We start from the raw sequence: 19,600 nt of genomic DNA on the forward strand, positions 1-19,600 counted from the left end.
GATTTTCAGAAATAAAACCGGAAAACGTGTTGTGTTTTGGAACCATGCGTGAATACAAAAAAGAATACTGCTGTGCAATGAATTCACTTATGCATCACCCCGGGCATAGTCTACGTCAAAAATTCAAAGGCACCAGTATACCCTAATGGCACCAGCAACTACTTCTACCTTTCTCCTGCATTGGTGTGCGGTAACTTTTTTATTATTAAACGTCGCACACAGACTGCGAAGGCTGAGTTTTCGTCCTCTGCGCCCGCCCGCGCCAGGGAAAGCGACCTTAGGCAACGCGCGCCGCGGTGCGGCGGAAAGCGCCGAAACGGCCCCTTCGGAATTACGCACTCTCCGGCAGAATGGGACGATGATGATGATGATGATGATTAGTGGCTTTACCTTTGAATCGGGGTGTCGGTTGTCAGCAACCGACTTGCCTGTTTTATTACGTTTACTTGCCCTACTCCCAGCTAACCTATAGATTTGCTTCCTCCCTCCCATCTCTCCGTCTTTTCTGTTTTAAACTCATCGCCCCCACCCCTCCTTTTTTCTCCCCTCGTTGTTCTAAATTCTCGTCCGCATGATTACTCCGCCTGCGTACCCATCCCTTCCCTACTTTTTCTCCACCACCACTCCAGTCGCCTCTTCGTCACCTCTATGGCCTTGAAGTTGAGGTTCCCCCTCGCCCCAAATCCCGAAGCCTCCGCCAGCGTCGTTTCCCCCTCACCCCGCGGTGGCCGTATCTCTGTGCAGCTCCTGACAATATGGTCTATAGTTTCCCGATCACTGCCGCAGCATGCACACGTTTCATCCTGCTGCCTGTAGCTACCCGTGTATGCTCGGGTTCTCAGGCACCCTGCCCGTGCCTCGAAGAGCAACGCACTGCCTCTCGTATTGCCATAGAACCCCTCCTTCTTAATTTCCCGTTTCTCTGCTCTATAAGTCTCCAGGGTTTTTTTCGCTTCCATTCTCTGTGCCCACTTCGTCGTCTCTGCTGCCTTTACCTGCTTTTTAACTGTTGTGTAAACCCCGCTGTCCCCTGCTGACTTTCCGTACTGCTTGGTCAGCTGTCTGGTCCTCCGTCTCCACCGCGTGTCCACGCTCCTCAAATACAGGTACTTAAACACCCTCGCGGCCCATTTTTCGTCCTCCATGTCACGAAGTCGCTCCTCAAACTTTATCTTGCTCTGCGCCTCCCTCGCCTCGAAAGACGACCAGCCCATATCCCCTTGTACCGCTTCATTTGTAGTAAATTTACTGTGGGCCCCTAGGGCCAATCTGCCTACCGCCCTCTGATTTACTTCCAGGCCCGCTTGGGTCTCTGGCTTCATGCACAGAACCGAATTAGCGAAAGTTAATCCTGGTACCATGACCCCTTTCCAGACTCCCCTTACCACCTCGTATTTGCTGTATCCCCAGAGGGCTCTATGCTTCATTATAGCCGCGTTCCGTCTTCCTTTCGTCTTAAGGTGAGCCTCATGCGCCTGCGTGTAATCTTCGCTGTTGTTCAGCCATACTCCTAAATATTTATACTCTTTCACCAATGGTATTTCTACTTGCTGTACTGATACTGTTTTGTGCTCCTCGCCGTCATTAAAGACCATGATCCCCGATTTTTCTCTGCTAAAGGATAGCCCTAGGTGCGTCGCTTCTTCACCGCATATATCCATCAAGCCCTGCATACTTATCCGGTTGTCCGCCATCAACAATATGTCGTCTGCATACATTAGTCCCGGAACCCGTTGTTCCACCACCTGCCCGTTGTTCATGTAGGATAAGTCAAACCCCATCGTGCTGACTTCTAGCTTCCTTTCTAACCCCGCCATGTAGATCATGAACAGCAGCGGAGAGAGAGGACATCCTTGTTTCAAACCTTTGTTGGTGTATACAGGCCTATTGTGTGTTACCCCCTCCCACACTAATTGCACTTGGTTCTCCCGGTATAGCTCCCTGAGTAAGCTAATGAATTCTGCCCCAACTCCCTCGTCCTCCAGGATACTCCAAAGCCGCTCCCTGTCTACATTATCATACGCCGCTTTAATGTCCAGAAAGGCTAACCACAAAGGTCGGTTTTGCATCTTCGCCACCTCTATGCATTGGCTTACCACGAATAAGTTGTCGTCTAGTCTTCTGTCCTTTCGAAACCCATTTTGAAGCTCCCCTAATATCCTATTTTCTTCCACCCACTGCTCTAGTTCGAACTTCACTGCCTGCATTGCTAACCTGTACAGCACTGACGTGACGGTTACTGGCCTATACGAGCTTGGGTTTGTCCTGACTCCTTTGCCCTTGTACACTAAGTTCATCCTGCTCATTTGCCACGCGGCCGGTATTGCATTTTCCTCTATCCTTGTTCTGATGGCTTGCAGTAGCTTTCCCTTGCTCTTTGGTCCTAACTGGTTAATCAACTCCATCGGTATCCCATCCGTGCCTGCCGCGGTATTCTTGGGGACCTTTTCCTCTGCTCTTTTCCATTTCAGCTTGTCCCCATCTATCTCCAGACATTTCGGCCTACCCGCCGCGACATCTCTGAGTCGCTGCGGGGCCTCTTCATCCACCTTACCGAACTTCTCCGTGATGATTTTGTGCAGGTATGCTAATGCTTCCTCTCCCTTGAGCATCTGCCCCTGCTCGTTTTCTATAGTACCGCCTTCTGTGGGACTCGTACGTTTCCCTAATGCCTGCACATGATTCGAAAACCTTTTCGGCGCGTCTCTACCCCTTCCTCGTATTTGCGCTACCCATCGCTCGCTGTCCCCCTTTATTTTCGCCTGCACTAATTGCTGCACTTCCTGTTTCATTGGCTTATACTGCTCCCATTTTAGGTCCACCTCCTCCTGATGTCTCCCCATCCTCTTGGCCTGCCTGTGCTCTCTAGACGCCTGTTTACGCCTCTCTATCGCCGCCTTTATTTCTTTGTTCCACCAGCTTTTTGGTGTTTTTTTCCCTCTCCATCGATTGGCCCCCTCTGCCTTGACTATTTTTTCCTGCATAGTCTTGATGAGCCTGTCATATTCCCACTCTTCTCCAAGATTTTTTTCTGTGTCAGCCTCTGTGCTTTTGGCTATATCCGCAATTTGTTTGCTGTTTAACTTTGTGCGCTGCCCCGGTCGACCCGTTTTTTCGCCCCCCAGTTTCCCAAAACTCAGGTTTATGCGCTTGTGGTCACTGCCCAGACTGTGGCCCCCTTCCTCATCTATGGTCATTCTATCCAACCATTCATAAAGTCCCTCTGAAATAAGGCAGTAGTCAATACTCGACTGTCTCCTACCACACTCCCACGTTATTTGACCCTCGCATTTTTGTTCCCTATTTACTATGATCAGCTTCTGGTACTCACACATATCTAGCATTAGATTTCCGTTGAAGTCGGTGTACCCGTCTAGATCTTCAATGTGGGCGTTCATGTCCCCTACCAATAGTACCTCCCCGGAACGTTTCAAATCTTCGATGTCCTTTTTCAGACACGCCACCAGTTTTTCGTTTTGTTCTTTGCTATCCTTACCCGTCCACAGGTAAGACACCCCTAAAGCCATCTCCCTACCCTCCACTATTTTCATCCACACATGTTCTTTACAGTCTTCTTTCACTCTCTTCCAATTAGTCCCCTGTCGTACCAGCATACCTACTCCTCCGCCTTTTCTCAATCCAGCCGTCCTGTTACAACCTTCCCATACATACTCTCCGATTACCGGCGGTTCCTCCAAGTCCCGTAGGTGCGTCTCGGTCACAGCGTATACCTGGATATCTTCCTCTTCTAGCTGCTTAGTAATCTCCATTCACTTCTCTCTTTTCCTGCCACCCTGCATGTTTATGTACGCGATATTCAGTTTCCCCCCTCTCTTCTTTACACGCAGTCGTCGTCCCTTTCGTTTGCCTGCACCGATCTGCACCGACACCGCGATCTCCTTTTGCTCCTTGCATTTGTCTACGCCATCTTCGCAAAGGCCTGTGGGCCCCCTAAAAAAGCTACAGTTCGCGCCGCGTGTCGTCTTCCGATGGCTGCTCCCACCTGCCCGTTCAAATGCACTCCGTCACGCTGGAACGCCCTTTTCCGGCCCATCCATCGGACATCCCTGTTGATGTCTACGACAGCGAAACTCAGCTCCTTGCCCAGTTCCCTTATGTCTTGGTTTACCGCTACAACTTCCCTTTCCACATGCACCCCTCTCCCAATGATCTCTGGTACTGTGCTAACGACGACCTGCACATGTGGGCACAGTGTCCGAAGTTCCTTCACCTCCTTTTCCAGTTGCTTGCGCACTCCCGCGCCCCTTCCCTGCAGAACGTCATTGGTTCCTCCTGCGATAATCACTAGGTTCTGCCCCTGCATATTTTCCCACATTTTACCCTTTGCCTTTTCCAACACTACCCTGACCGTCTGCCCCGGGAACACGCCAACCTGCACTCTCTCGTCCTCTCTCACCCGGCCTCTAATCTCCATTTCTGAGTACCGCATGTTGGAGTCCCCCGCCACGATCACCATGCGCCTTTCTTCCTTTTCCTGGCTGCCCCCCGGCGCGGCCACCTGCTCCCGCGCCGGCTGAGTCAGCGCCAGTCCGGGATCGTCTTCCGGCGTGGCGTCTTTGTCCTCCTCCTTTCCCTTCTCGGGGTCAAGCACTGCCGACACATCTGCCTCGTGACCTGCTTCATGGTTTGTTGGCATGTCACCTTTCGGCGCCATTTTGACCTCCATTTGCGCCAACCTCGCTTCGAGTGCCTTCCTCTGCTCTTTTTCATCCTTCAACTCCTCCTGTAGCTCGCCTACCTGAACTCTGAGCTGCTCCTTTTCTTCCTCGAGCCGGTCGAGGCGCGACGCTAGCACACACACTCTGCACATGAAGTCTTGCCCTTCCGCGTCCTCGACCGACTCGAATCTCGTCTCCTCGAGCGGGTATTCGTGCTCGCACCCCGTGCACATCACACCCGGCTTCTTCCTCTGAGGCATGGTACTGCCCGTCCAAGGCGTGCCCAACTCTGGCTTACTTCACTGCCGCGTTCTCGCGCGCTCCCCTCTAATCTAAAAGTAAGCCGCAACGTGCTATTCTTTCCTACAGCATCAATTCTTCTTTCACGAATTACCAACGCTTACAAACCGCCACGTGCAACAACCGCGCGACACCTCTGATTCGGTCACTTCCCTACGCTAACAACTACCGCGCCCCTTTCAACTAACCTACATCTCTCTCTAAAACATGGTCACTCTAAAAAAGGAATAATAAATTTGAAACACTTATCCGTTTTCGTCGTCGATGCCTCCGCCGCGCTCTGTACATCCGCACACCTCGACTCGGACGGCCGGAGCAACGGCGCGCCGCCGGTAGCCGATCGCGGAGGCCACGGTGCGCCCACGGCCTCCGCGATCGGCTGCCGGCGGGCGGCGCAACGGCGCGCCGCCGGACGCCGATCGCGGAGGCCGTAGTGCGCCGTCACTCGTTACGTCGGGCTCCACGGGATGGCGGCACTTGTCCGTGCTAAGCACGACTGTGAAACACATGACTCCGTTTTCACGTTGCGAACTCTTCGCCGAACACAAAGTATTGCGTAGAGTTCACTGTGAGTGCGATTAATAACATCTCTGTTGGCGCCACACCTTAGAATCGGATTGGAACGGAGCAGATGACGCACGCCGGTGTCTTTTTTTTTTTTTTCTTGAGCGTGCGGCCGCAGTGGCTCAGGCTGCGCCGTGTCCGTGGCGCATCGGCCATGTCTGTGGCCGTCTCCAGTATTGCCAAGCGAAGAAATTGACCGCTAAACTTTTCAACGAATACCGTCCTCGAAGAAGCGGGGCAGCGCCGGCAAATTGTTATTTACGAGGCCGGAATGAAAGCGGGGGCCTACACAATCTTGAAGAGCGTTGTGAGGGACGATATTACCTATGTTGTCCACGATACGAGAAGCTGCTCCAACAGTCGTGTGAAGAAGTATCATTCGTGGTGCAATAAATTTGCGCAATTGGCAAGGCAAGATTATTTGTGTGCACGCTTGACAGCCACTGCCACGCGAACGTTAATTTAAACACTGTCGTTCTTGATGTTTTAACCACCGCTTCAAACCCCTGGGCGTACGTACACGGCTCCTTGCATAATACCGTCCATTTCAAACAGATCTCGAACAGATTGATTGATTGATCGTAGGGTTTAACGCTCGCGCCGTAATGGAGGGCTCCGGATTAATTTTTACCACCTGGGGATCTTTAAGGTGCGCCGAAATCTCGTACACACGGGCGTTTTTGCTTTTAGCCTCCTTCAGAAAAGCGGCCGCCGCGGCCGGGAATCGCACCCGTGACCTCGTGCTCAGCAGCGCAACGCCTTAGCCACTGAGCCACCGTGGCGGGTAGATCTCGAACTGCAACGGCCGCAACAAAATGATGAGCAACGTCCGAGAACAGTTATTTCTTTTGCAGTACACAGTGGCGAGGACCGGAGATGCCGAGCTTCGGAACGCCCCCCGCTAGCAGACGACGCTCGCTCTCCTAGAGCAACTCGCAACCGCAGCGCCGCGGTGGCGAGAGTCGCAGCCGGCCGCCTTCGCTCCATGGCCTCGGCGGGGAGAATGGAGATACGGAACTGAAAAAGTATCTATAAACGTTGCCCTACTCGTGAAGTGAATCAAGGTAATCAAGGCACCTTATATGTTTATCGATCGCAGCGCCCCGTGTAGTCCTGCAATGAAGGAACAACCACATTCGGTGGTTAAGTGATTGGCCGACTAGCCGGTTTTAGGGCTACGACGACCGACAGGAGCAGATGGCGCTAAGGCGGCACGAGCGAAAGAAAAACAAAAAAATGAGACTCCCGCATGTGTTTGAGGGCTGGGCGGGACCTGGCGGGACGCAGATAGGGCAAAACAACCGTACTACAGTCAGTGCAGTTAAGTTTTCCTCTTCGGCGCCATTCCGATTCCGTGGTGCATCATCTGTTTCCCAGCAGCTCCAAACACCATGTCGCCTAAGGTAAGCTGGTTCCTACGATCTGGTGCACTGACGGTGACTGCCATTGCAAACTTTCTCGCAGCCGGTTCTGCTGTCCAATTTCCTGAGCTCGTGCGCCTGGCGTGTGCGGATAGGTGAGTTTTCGTGAGGACGTTAACTTGTGCGTCAACCATTGAAGAGCGTTAGTTGTGCTGGTGGACGTGAGATCTCCATCGCGGATGTCGTTTGGCATCTCGTAAACTATCGCTAACAACTTGTTCTCGCTAAACGTTCTCTCGCTTGTTCTCGCTTGTTCTCTCTGTTTAGCGTGCTAAACAGCTAGCGCTAAACAGCTAGCTGTTTCAGCATGCCGGTCTAGACCGGCATGCTGAACAGCTGTACGAAAACGAAAGAGCTGTAACGCGCTTTAATCGCGTCGTATTTACGCGTGACATTAATTATTTTACGGCTGTCGTTGCCGTCAATCGATGCAGTTCTGGAGGTGAAGAAGATAGACTACGAATACCGCAGAGTGGATCTCAAGGCTGTCGGCGGAGAACAGGTAAGTTTTCGTGCTTGCGCCGAAGGCGATTTCTTTTATTCATTTTATTCATGTAAAGTAGCGCAAGCTAGCATGTTTGTTTTACAGAGACAGACGACGCGCGCAATAACGTGGTCCAACCTATATCCGCGATTTTTTTTTTTTTTTTCTGCGGTGGGTGTTGAAACGAGTCAGATGTATTTTTCATGCTGGTCTGTTCGAATCTGAAGTTTGCTTTGTGTAGTATTTTTTCATGCTGGTCTGTTTGAATCTGAGGTTTGTTTCGTACACTGCTGCTTCGGCCACAACTTGATTTTAGGGATGATTAGGTAATTATGGTGACAGCTGTGAAACAAAATGTCACGCTCAGCTCGGCGCCGACACGAGTGGACCTAGTCGACGTGTATGTTAACAGCGTTCCTCTCCAAACAACAAGAATTATTGGCACCCTGTGTAACGTTTTGGATGGTTTATTCGGATACTTGTGTTGAACGTATCAGGCGCAAACCCCAGCACATATAGCTCCTTGTGGTTCACTTATCAGTCGTCGACTCTAGAGTAAGATAAGCACTCGCAGTTTGAGAGGGCAAAGTTGTTCACGAGGCATGGGAAAGTAGCTTAGCACGATGGTTTATCGGTGCTCTAGAAGTGATCCTAAGATCCACAAATAGTGCATTGCCAGCCAGATTAGGGGCGCTTGCATTTAATCTTTTATCGTCTACAGGCTGTTGATTTTGAGTGGAGACCCGCCGCGGTGGCTCCGTGGCTAAGGCGTTACGCTACCGAGCACGAGGATGCGGGTTCAATTCCCGGCCATGGCGGCCGCTTTTGTGATGGAGGTGGAAAGCAAAAATGCCTGTGTGTACGAGATTTCGGCGCACATCAAAGATCCCCAGGTGGTCAGAATTAATCCGGAGCTCTTCACTATGGCGCGCCGGCGTGTTAAAAACCCTACAACCAATCACTTTGAGTTGAGGCATTGGGCACAGAAGATATTGGGAGGAATTTTTGAAACGAAAATTTGCCGTAAAATCTACGCACACGTAGAGGAGGTTTGGTTTTGTGAGGACAAGTCTTTTTGTGTCGACTTGAACGTGCGTATCTTGTGCAAGGCGACAAGCCAAAACCATAAAGTTTTATCGACTGTTTATTACTCGAAAGGTTCTTGCATACTGCGCTGTTTTTCCAGCTGAACTCCTTCAGTTTGGGTAACGATATGGCAGTAATGCGGGTGGGTTCAACTTTAAATATTTGAAGCGACAGTTTTGTGGACCAGCGACACAGTATGATTGCTCTGTGCTGGTTCTGGCTCTAAACCAAATGATTTGTTTTACCTATAATGTGCTGCCTTGATAACGAAAAGAAAACAAGGTCTCATACATAGCAGAACAGTCGGGTTAGTTTACGGATATATGACACTTTCTGTTGGCAACCGATTTTTCATAAACCCTAACTAACACGCCCGTCTGTCGAAATTTCGACACATGGCACAGATCCCAGGTGGTCAACAGTAATCCGACACTCCGCATTACGGCGCTCATAGTCTAGGTATAGCTTCAGCGCGGAAACGCCTCTTCTCAAAGATAAGCGGTTATTCAGCAAGCAAATAGTGATGTGCATTCCTTTACCAGGCCATTATTGGCGCCACCCTTTATTGACACTACTGCCTTCGTGCTTTGGCTTTTTTGTTTTATTTTTTTAGTGATTCTAAAACTGTGCCGATTGTGTCGTGCACTCCTGCTGGGCTTCAGCAAAGGTGTCTTGGGCAGGCATTACAGCTGCACTGTCACAAGCAGTGAATCGTCAAGGGAAAACCTTAAGTGCTGCTACACTACAACATGCAAGATATGCCGATTACTTCTAAAAAGAGTATTACCTGCGTGACATTGGGTCACCAAAATGTTTACCATTTTTTATTATTATTAACATAATTGCAAAAAGCAAGCTTTTGTGAACGCTACAGGCATATCTAAAAACTTTGCAGCACGAATGTGCAAAAAAAAAGTATTGCCTTGCTTCTAAGCAGCTGCTGTGGCTTGCCTGCCCCATGTGCTAATGGGGGAAGGATACAGGCATACTCCCTAGTGGGTTCCTGAATAGTGTCTACCCATTTATAGCAGCACTATTTTCCTGGTTTGAAAAAAAAAAAAAAAATAAAGATCTTAGCATCGGCGTACGTGTTTAGATGCAAAGCATTGAGCTTGTGAGAGTACCCTACCGGTATCAAGACGTAATTATTTGTGTATCCATATATTAAAAAAAAGTTGTATTGTAAGTAGTGCATGTGCGTGTAGCACCTATGCTAACAGCAGTCTTGATTTATTCGAGTCTAGGATGCACTTGTGCTAAGATACCAGCACTTCATATGGGTGGGAAGTCCTTTGCAACTGAATGAATGCATTTAATTGTAAAAGCGAGGTTAGCAAAGTCATGTCGCTCATACTCGGTGACAACTTAAGAACGGCACCGGAAGTTGCCGCTGTGCCTTATCACCGTAGCCGGATGTTTCACTGCGCGGCGCAAGTAGGGCGTTACTGGGAATATTTTGAACATGGCGTGAGCCATTTCTGTGATTTGTTGGACTTAATATGCTTATAAACGACTCCAGTGACGACAAACAAACTGCGTGAGACAAGGCAGACGATATCACGCATTCATAGCTAACCCGTTTCAAAACGCGCGCGCACTGACGTCACAAGACCGGCGCTTTGGCGGAGTGATACACTACATGAGGTGGTGCCGTTCTTGAGTTGTAACCGAGTATAGCATGCTACGTCTTCTTTGCAACTGGAATTAATAGCCCCCCCTCCCCCCCTCCCCAGAAAAAAAAATTATTGTAATTTCTCAGTGTGTGTCTGCTTGTGCAACCTCTGTTTTCAGCACTCTGAAAAGTTCAAGACGTTGAATCCAATGGGACAGGTTCCTGTTCTGCTTGTGGATGGAAAGCCTATCAGCCAATCGGTAATTCACTTTAAGGCTTCCCGTGTATTTGTGTGTTTCCATGCACACATGGGCATAGTGTGTGTGTGTGTGGGCGTGCATGCATTTTTTTCTGTTAGAACTTTAGTATTTTCTGATACCATTTTTCTTGGACACAACAGGCTATAGTGATGAATGGGGGCATAGTGTGGACACTAGTGAGTAATCTTAAAAGCCAGCTGCATCCATATTTTACCTCGACCAAATTTCTCTTTACCATACAGTACGTACCACCAAACCAACTAGAACATTACAGGTAGCCTCGTGAAACAGCTTGTTTTAACCCTTCCACTGTCACCCCTGAGATAACTCGGGCAACCACACTCTAACAGCCCGTGCCGCGCCCGAGTATACTTGTGTTGCCTGTTTACCAAACTTCCGGCCACTCCCGCGACGTCTTGTGTGAAAATGTGTTGCGACAGTTATCAAAAAATCGCCTAAGTGCACAGATCATGTCGAATAAATTATAGGCATGTCATGCAGACCGTTATTGTCCGTTACAAGCCTAAAATTTCCACCGGACCTAACAAAAAACCTGGCTGGGAGTGAGGGCTAGTCATAAAAAAACAAAAAAAAAAAACTCAGCGGTGAAAGGGTTACTTAGAAACATTTAAAATAGCTGTGTCGCAGACGATGCTGCACTTACTGCTGGATCGCAAAAAAGCCGTGAAGCGGAAATGACATGCTGGCTGTCCGAGTGCTTGGTCCTCTGGCTAACTAGAACTGGTTGAGCACCGCTGGCTGCACTTCGCTTAGGGCTGTCCCACACAAACCCGTTGCGCGCTCCTGTCGGCCGGCCGCCTGGTCGCCGCCTGGAATTTCACTTCAGCCTGTCTGTAATGGGTGTGCTCTTCTTAATTGAAGTTTAATAATCTGATTTTTGATGGTCTTCTGTGCCGTGCACGTGCACGGTTTGGCCGTCATACTTTGTATCTCACGGTCTTTTTAAGCAGTTCATACGGAAATATGGTTTCTAAGAGATCAAATTTTCAGCGAAATTGGCCCTTTAATACTGCTTTAATATAAACTTGGCCCACTTCTAATTCAAGCGCCTCTTGTCTTCGCTTCAAAAAGCAAAAATTCAGTTTCCTACCTAACTGGAATCAAAAGAGAACTTCTTTTGGTCTTCAAACAGGCAAGGATTACAAACGTCTCTCTAAACCAGCTGAAATCAATTTCAAATATGTGGAGCAGTCGCGAACATCTGCTTACATGGGTTCGGTTACTTGCTCAACTTTTTTGGGGGTAGATCCACTCGTAGTGCCACTTAAAAATAGGAGCAGTCGGCCTTTTTTTCTTGTATTCTCGAAAAGTATGCTCAACATTTGCGAAAGTCTGGTTTGCATACATAGCGTTACGCCGGTTATCGCTTTGTTGATTCACTTCAACTCTTTGAGCAGATCACTAGGGTTCTGTGCTGCTTGCATGCAATGCTGTTAACTTAGTGGAAGCAGCCGTCAGGATCACTTTTGCAAGAAAAATTTTGTTGGACTTGGAGAATGGTAAATTAGAAAAGCGTGAGTTGTTGCCAGGATAGATGCAAGGGTCTGAAGAGATCCCTTACTGAGTGGATTTAAAAGGAGGGCTAGGCAAGCATACTTTCTAGGTGACATGCTCTTGGTCAAACGACCTTAGTTATACCACCAACATTTTATCAATAAAGGCACACTGTATCCAGTCACAAACATAGCCAAATAAGATTTCATTGCTGAAGTACTGGCAGCGTAGTTTGTTTTACGTTTCCGCAGATGATCCACTTGAATCTTTGATCATCATCATAATCATCATCACCAGCCTATCTGCGCCCACTGCAGGGCAAAGGCCTCTCCCATTGATCTCCAATTACCCCGGTCCTGTGCTAACTCCGACCAATTTATCCCCGCAAACTTCTTGATCTCGTCTTCCCATAAAACTTTCTGCCGCCCTCTGCCCCACTTGCCTTCTCTAGGGATCCACTCTGTTACCCTTAATGACCAACGGTTATCTTGCCTTCGCATAACATGCCCTGCCCACGTCCATTTCTTCTTCTTAATTTCTACCAATATGTCCTTAACACGCGTTTGTTCTCCGACCCACTCCACTCTCTTCTTGTCCCGTAATATGACACCTATCATCTTTCGCTCCATTGCCCGCTGAGTCGTTCTCAATTTAAGTAGAACCCTCTTAGTGAGCCCCAAAGTTTCTGCCCCGTAGGTGAGTACCGGTAAGATGCAGCTGTCATACAATTTATTCTTCAGGGACAATGGTAGGCTGCCATTCGTTATTTGAGAATGCCTGGCGAATGCACTCCACCCCATTCTTGTCCTTCTGATTACCTCTGCCTCAAGGGAAAGTTAAATCTGGAAGTTCCCCCTCCCTTGCAACCCCATCCTTGCCAATTTTTGGAATCAACTGTAGCAGCGAGTTGGCAGGTTCGCTCGTTGGCCCTGCAACATGTAAAAACTCAGTGTGTAAGCTGTCCACGAGTGAGCAGAGAGTGAATCCTAAGCAAGAGATGGGCAAACATCAAAGTTTTGTGGACATGAATAGCATCAAACCGATACCACATTTCAAGCCCCTGTGATGTAATAGCTTTAATTCGTGAGGTAGCCACAAATGGCACGTGTGATGTCATGTTTTCGCTGTCCTTAAGCTTTGCATGTAAATTGTGCCTCCAGTCATAGATGCAATGCATTCAGCTTGTGTGAGTTACTTGGTTTCACTTTACCAGCATCCACATATACCGTACTTTCCAATGTATAAGTCGCATTTTTTTTTTCTTCTGAAATTTTCGTTGGTGCGTCTTATCCACCGCTATAATGTACTTTCGCCACACTTTCTAATAAACTGATCCTCTGTGAGCTCACCCGATTAACAAGTGTGTCTTCTACACCAGTGCACCTTATACACTGGTGCAACTTGTATACTTTTTTTTTTCTGACAAAATGTCGTTTTGAGGGGGGTGCGACTTATGCAAAAGAGCGAATTATAGACCTGAAAATACGGTAATCATTTGTATCCATTCGTAAAAGAAATGTTGTAGCACGAGTAGCATGTATACGCGTCGCACTTTTTAGGCTAATAGCAGTTATGAAACAGGGACGGATTGCAAACTCTGCTCTAAGCAAACTGGCATCTATTTTAAATCTCGAAACAGCTAAGAAGGGATGCTTGCTAAAATTGTTGTTGTGCCAAACTGACTGGTAGTACTTTTTTAAAATAGAAGCAATCGGCTTTTTTGTGCCACTTTCCAAAGATTGGCTCAACATTTTGAAAAATGTGCTATGGGCTGAATGCATTGAACTACTCAGTGAAGCCACTGGTAATCAAGGCTGATAAAATCACTTCATTGTCTCTTGAACGGTGAAGAAACGAATGCCTCACTGGAGCGCATCCTCAAATGCTTCGCACTGTGAACCCTTGATAGGTGGCCATCATGGAGTACCTGGAAGAGAACTACCCAGGGCCGAAGATGCTGCCTGCCGACCCCTACCTCCGAGCCAAGGTGGGTTGCAGTTTAAACAGACGTCGCTCGCTGTAAGGCACCTCTTTTCCCATCTGTGCACAGGAGGCGCAGTTTTTTTAAAGCTTTATTTTCGGGACTGACAGTGTCCTGTCAGAAAACTAATGCATTTCTCCATAGACGGGTAGGTCGAGCGAAAAGCTCTGATAGCACCTCTGCACTCACAGTGCATGCATGAAAAGAGGCTTTCGTTGTGTCCAAATGATTACTTGAATATCACAAAAATGGAATGGTTCTAAATAAGGCAATGCACAAAGGGTGCAACAGTACATTGTTATCGCATTAAACACCTATCGGTATACATTTAGATTGTTTGTAGATGTGTTTACTGAGCGCAAAAAATCATCGAATGAATTTATGCGATTTAGGTCTTTGAGGGTTTAACACGGTGGTTCTCAGCCATGACTGCACTGCCGACCTCCCTTGGGCTTGCGAAAGTGATGGGGGACCCCACGATGAAGCATACCGTATTTTCGCGCGTATAACCCGCACCAAAAATGCGAAAATTTCAGTGGCAAAGTAGGGGTGTGGATAATACGCGGGGTTTTTCTTTTAGTGCAGTTTCACGGCAATGTGCATTGGGCCGTGAAGTTCCTACGCAGTAACACTGACTAAGCCTTCCGTGGCAGTGATTGCGCAAAACCCAAGGACAAGGAAGAAAGGGAATTGTGACTTTCGCCTTGCAGTCAGTGTATTCTACTTGCTAAATATACACTGTTTCTGTCTACTTAGTATGTGACGTGTTGCTTGAGCAGTAGCTTTGGTGTAGCCTTTAGTGTATCAATTGTGTGGGCAATACGCGAGGATTGGGTATTTTTTTTTCTTTTCCGGCGGGCTGAAAGTGGGGGTGCGGATTATATGCAGGGGTGGGTTATACGAGCGAAAATATGGTATGTTGATCAATGCCATAATGTCAAACAATTTTTACTTGAATCTATAAGTCTTCTAAACACCGTTGTGCTGCCTTTTGTGGGTCTTTTTTTAACGGTGAAGCTGTTTAGCAAATCATTATTTTTTGTGTCCACAGTTAAAAATACCAAGAAAATGCCGGGCGCACGTGAGCGCGTGCCTCGCAGCGACTGCGTGGCAGTTAAAAAATACTCATAGAAAATGCCGAGCGCTCGTGTGTGTGTGTGCCTCGCGGCGACTGCCCAGCGTCCCTGCTGCATGTTTGTCAAGCCAAGTGTCCCCTCTTAGGGAGATTGGCCAAGATTGGTCAAAATAAAACACTCCAGTGTTCGCCGTAATCATGACAACACTTGCTCGGAATGAGAAAGACACGTTAGAGCGTGCACCCCTCCAAGGTGATGTCCAATGATTACCACTTCCAGAAAAATGACGGAAGCTCACACTTATAGCAACGATGATGGAGTAAAGGTCGTTGTGGCAGTGGAGAAGAAGATAATCGTCTGGAATCGTGAACTAAAACTGCTGTGATGGTCGTGAAGGTTGCATGCAACTTCTCTACCTTCGCGTTTTACGTGTTAATGCGAGCCTCCTTGATGTTTTTTTTTTTTTTCATAGCTATCGTGTTGCGCAAAAATCAGATGTTAAAATATGTGCTATGCACAGAAACTAAACGTACATGTAATGCGGCAAAGCCACCTTTTTGCATTGCGAGAAAATGCTGGCAAAATCGAGAAAAAAATGGCGGGGGAAAAGTTTTCAGGGAGCCTATGCGGACCCCTGAATTGCTTTTGCGGAACCCCTGGGGTCCACGGACCACCATTTGAGAACCACTGGTTTAACGATTGATTGGATGCACTTTTAGTGAAGGTTTTCACACAGTTTTGATGCGAGAAAGCCTCAGCGCTTCTCTCAACTTCCTTTCGGAAGGGCTGGTAAAGTTCTGAGATATAGGAATTGGGGGCTACGGTGTGAGTAGAACTTTGGCAAGACGTGGGATGGGCGAGGCCCGCTGTACTTTCACCTCACGTTGAAGTGAACGAAACCAAACAGACGCAAAGTCAACATGCGCCAACACAGCTGCAGATCATACGAGCACGTGTTAACCCTGTGATGAGATGGGTAAGCCAGTGATTTGGGCTAGGTGCCGCACGATCACGATGGTTCAAAACAGCACTGCTAAACAGGTCGAGAAAAGGCCCAACAACTGAAGGGTTATTTCACAAGCTGCTCTAAATTTACCAAAAAGGGGGAGAGGGGAGTGGACACAAAAACACCAAGCTACGAAAAAATACCATGTGCTGTTCTCTGGTAGTCTACTTTTTCGTCGGTCTTATAGTAGTGCACGCTGCGAACCAAGCAAACTTTAGCCAGTGGTGCTTCCACTGAGAAATTTGGGGGAGCGAGGGGGCTGCTACTCTTGATGCTTGAATCTAAACAGAGGTCGGCGGACTCGCTCATGAGTCCACTCACTCAGTCTCATTTGGACTCAAACTCATGTGTGAGTTTGAGTGAGCGCGAGGCTAGTGTGACATGGGGATTTTGAGCCCGACTGAGTATGAGTACGCCTGAGACCGAGTGAGTTCTGAGCCCATTTTGAGTTTGAGTCCATTTTGAGTTCTGAGTACATTTTGAGTTTTGAGTCTGAGTGAGTTCTGAGTTTTGCGCTCACTGTGAGTCTGAGTTTGAGTGAGCGCAGATGTGCTGCTCAGCAATGAGTTGGAGTTTGAGTGAGTAGTGATTCGAAAATAAATTTGTGAGTGAGTTTGAGTGAGGCGCACCAACTTTGCCGTGGTATGAATCTAAATGCCGGTGTGAAGTCAGTTGCAGAGAGTGGAAAAGAAACAGGCAAGGAGCACAGCAAGCAGTTTATGAAAAACAACAGTGCAGGCTGACTTGGGAACTGGAGTGGGTAAATCGTGGCTCCGGGATGAAAAAGCACTGTAGGGAAAGTGGCCATTCATAAAAGCGGTCCCCGGGAAAGTCGTACAGACTGCAGCTGTCTCAAAACGACATCCGGTGTGTCAGATATATATTGCTAGAAAATGAAAGGCCCATCCTGTGTCAGATATGTAACACTAGAAAATGAAAGGCCCATTTAAAACCAAAGCTGAGAGCACTGCAGTTTTAGTCTGCTTCCTGTCACAGCTGTGCGAATGCATGAAAAAAAATCAAAAACCTTGCGGCGTGATGGGGACAGCTGGTACACTGTCACCGTGCTGTTGTTCCCATACGGAGAAACGGCAGATCTGTACTGCACTATATGACGGGGCACCGCCAGATTTTTCCCATTTCTTTCTTTCTCTATTGCAGCCAGCGAGTTTTTAAAATGTTAAAATAAATCCTAGAGGATTGGTTCACAAGAGCGGATGTGTATGAGACTTGTAGTCTTAGGAAACTGCAGTAGTGTGATAGCTACACAGACATGTAGTGAAAAGGCCATTTTTGCTGTTATTCATTTTTGCTGTCATTGCAGTGCACTTATTTTATGCTTTATACATTATTTGGGTTAATTATCTTAGCTTTGAGCTTTGTGCTAAGAAACCGCCAAGAAGCTGCGCTCTGTGTGGAAGTGCGTCTGAATTTTGTATTCATTTGTTTCCTAAAGGGCCTCTTGCATAAAAGGATGTAATGTACGAAGCACATACCAAAATTCAGTTCAAAAACTAAGTAGAATCGGGAGCCATTCATCTGCCAGGCATGTATGCAGAAAGAAGTAAGCAGGTAACCTCATAAACAATGTGTAATGACACAAGATTATGCAAACAGGAATAGCAAGCTCCAGAAGTACTTCAAAATAGTGGCTGAGCAGTGTGGTGAGGTGGTGAAGCAGATATGATGATGCCAGGAATGGCTTGGAGGGACTTTTAAAAGGCTACAGAGGTGGAGCTGCATATCTTTTTTATTTCATATTACTGCCATTCGATCACTCACTCCTGTCTGACAATGAAGCGTGTTGTTTTCTACCAGGAAAACCATAAGTAATGACGCTTTTTCAAAGTTTCTGCCATTTGGGCCAAAGTGACACCATTTTCCGAAAGTCGCAAAATAGCAATTTATCTGGTAAATGCATTGCAGCACCCAAGTGATGCAAACTTACAAGCTCAAAGGCCTCCTCTACTATTTTGTGAACTTACAATTTTGCTTTTTTTTTTCTGTAGAAAGCGGGCAGTTGCAGTAACTAGCAGTATTGCTGACATCACAAATGCTCCAGCATGGAAGCCACTTAGCCATACCACTGGTCCCCTCTCACGCTTTTTTCACTTAGCTCTCATGATTTCATAACAAAATTAGGGACATTGTAATCAGTATGTGAAGTACTGTGAAGTTCTGCCTCCATTTGTAATTGTCAAGAAATCGATTCGGTAAGCTTTTAAATGGCAGCTGCTGCAATTTTTGGTGTTCACAACTCAGAAAAAAAAGAAAAGGCATATCTTCTTCTTCGTATTAGCCCAGTTTGTTGCACCGAATGGCGCAGACATTAATTTTTCGTTTTGGACTCCTGGCAAATTATTTTGGAAATCCAGAGCCCATTTAGCGGTGCACCACACCAGGCAAATAGGTAGATTTCTTAGGGCTGCACTGCTGTGTTTCTGCTATTGAGCTGTTTGCAATCTGTGCAAGCTCTGTGTTCATTCTACGATGTATTAAGAAAGAAAAACAAGTGTTTTCTTGTCTTTTTTTTCTTTTGGGTATTTCATTATTGTGTTATTTGGTCATTTGTTGTTGGTTATGTAGGGTATTTGGTCACAACCGGTGTCATTTTCCCATTGTTCCGTCAGTGCACCAAACCTTTGGTTCATGTTTGAATGCAATCCACAGGGAGGGTATTTGGCCCTGCACATATAACTGGAATTCCTCACTCTTAGCTAAGGTATTCCTGTCCTTTTTGGGTGACTGGGCTGTTGGCCCAGCCGGCAAGCTGCTCACGTTGCAGATTAGCTCGGATAGAAGCAGGTATTACCTGTGAATGTGGCTGCAGATACCTACTGCGATTCGCAGGCATTATATGTGTTGTCAGGTATAAAAGCTGGCATCTATAGCAGCAACACAATTCATGACTCTACTGGCTTCAACATGGTCCATAACATGCTCTGTGCAGCAGTACATGCCGTAGCATGATGAGGTCTGTAACGTCTATATTGTTGGCAGTCGCTACCTCGGCAGCAGCGGAAGGCGACCATCCATGTCATCACACTGTTGATGGCCCTCAACAAAATCAGAAAACATTACTCACATTGCAAAACTCTAAAGGCCGCTCAGCAGTGTTCAAGTGGGTGTAATGCTTTTGCGTTCACAACTCATAAGGGGTGCCTACATGTCCTGAGGCTTTTAGAAACCTGCCTGGGACACCCATATGCTACGAGTAAAAAAAAAAAGCCAGTGCCCTTGCACTCTGCGAAGGATGATGAACGAAAGTGGGCGCAGTCCAAGGAGTGCCCCAACGAAACAAGTTTACTTGTAATTTGCGATTGAGCATACTTGCTAGCCCTTTATCTGAATGACACTTGAGAGGACTGGAGTTTTATTGTAGGAGACAAATATGGGGCTCTCCGTTTCCCTCTCGCGTTTGTAACCCACCAACCCAAACTGCTCGGCTGTGGAAGATAGCAACAGGGATAGACGCCACACATGGTGGGCAGTACATATATGCGATTCAAGGAACAGACTGCAGTGGTGGAGAGGAGTATAAAATGGAGCTGTAACTGCACTTCCTCCGTCAGTGCAAAGCAGGAAGCGTGAAAAAGCCAGTTAGTGAAAGCCAAGC

The 19,600-nt window shown here is 47.5% G+C and overlaps 1 protein-coding gene across 1 annotated transcript in view; it reads left to right on the forward strand.

Annotated features, from left to right (window-relative positions):
* The first annotated feature begins 6,730 nt into the window (after positions 1 to 6,730).
* Positions 6,731 to 19,600, forward strand: part of LOC144148824 (maleylacetoacetate isomerase-like) — a 31,461-nt gene continuing 18,591 nt past the window's right edge. The window contains exons 1-5 of the mRNA XM_077680342.1: positions 6,731 to 6,946; positions 7,008 to 7,059; positions 7,399 to 7,466; positions 10,326 to 10,406; positions 13,831 to 13,908. Coding sequence (XP_077536468.1) covers positions 6,935 to 6,946; positions 7,008 to 7,059; positions 7,399 to 7,466; positions 10,326 to 10,406; positions 13,831 to 13,908 — 291 coding nt within the window. The 5' untranslated portion in view covers positions 6,731 to 6,934. The remainder of the gene's footprint in view (positions 6,947 to 7,007; positions 7,060 to 7,398; positions 7,467 to 10,325; positions 10,407 to 13,830; positions 13,909 to 19,600) is intronic.

Source organism: Haemaphysalis longicornis, unplaced genomic scaffold (assembly GCF_048455015.1).
Source record: "Haemaphysalis longicornis isolate Haplotype H1 unplaced genomic scaffold, Haemaphysalis longicornis Haplotype H1 scaffold_8, whole genome shotgun sequence".
NCBI lineage: Eukaryota > Metazoa > Arthropoda > Arachnida > Ixodida > Ixodidae > Haemaphysalis > Haemaphysalis longicornis.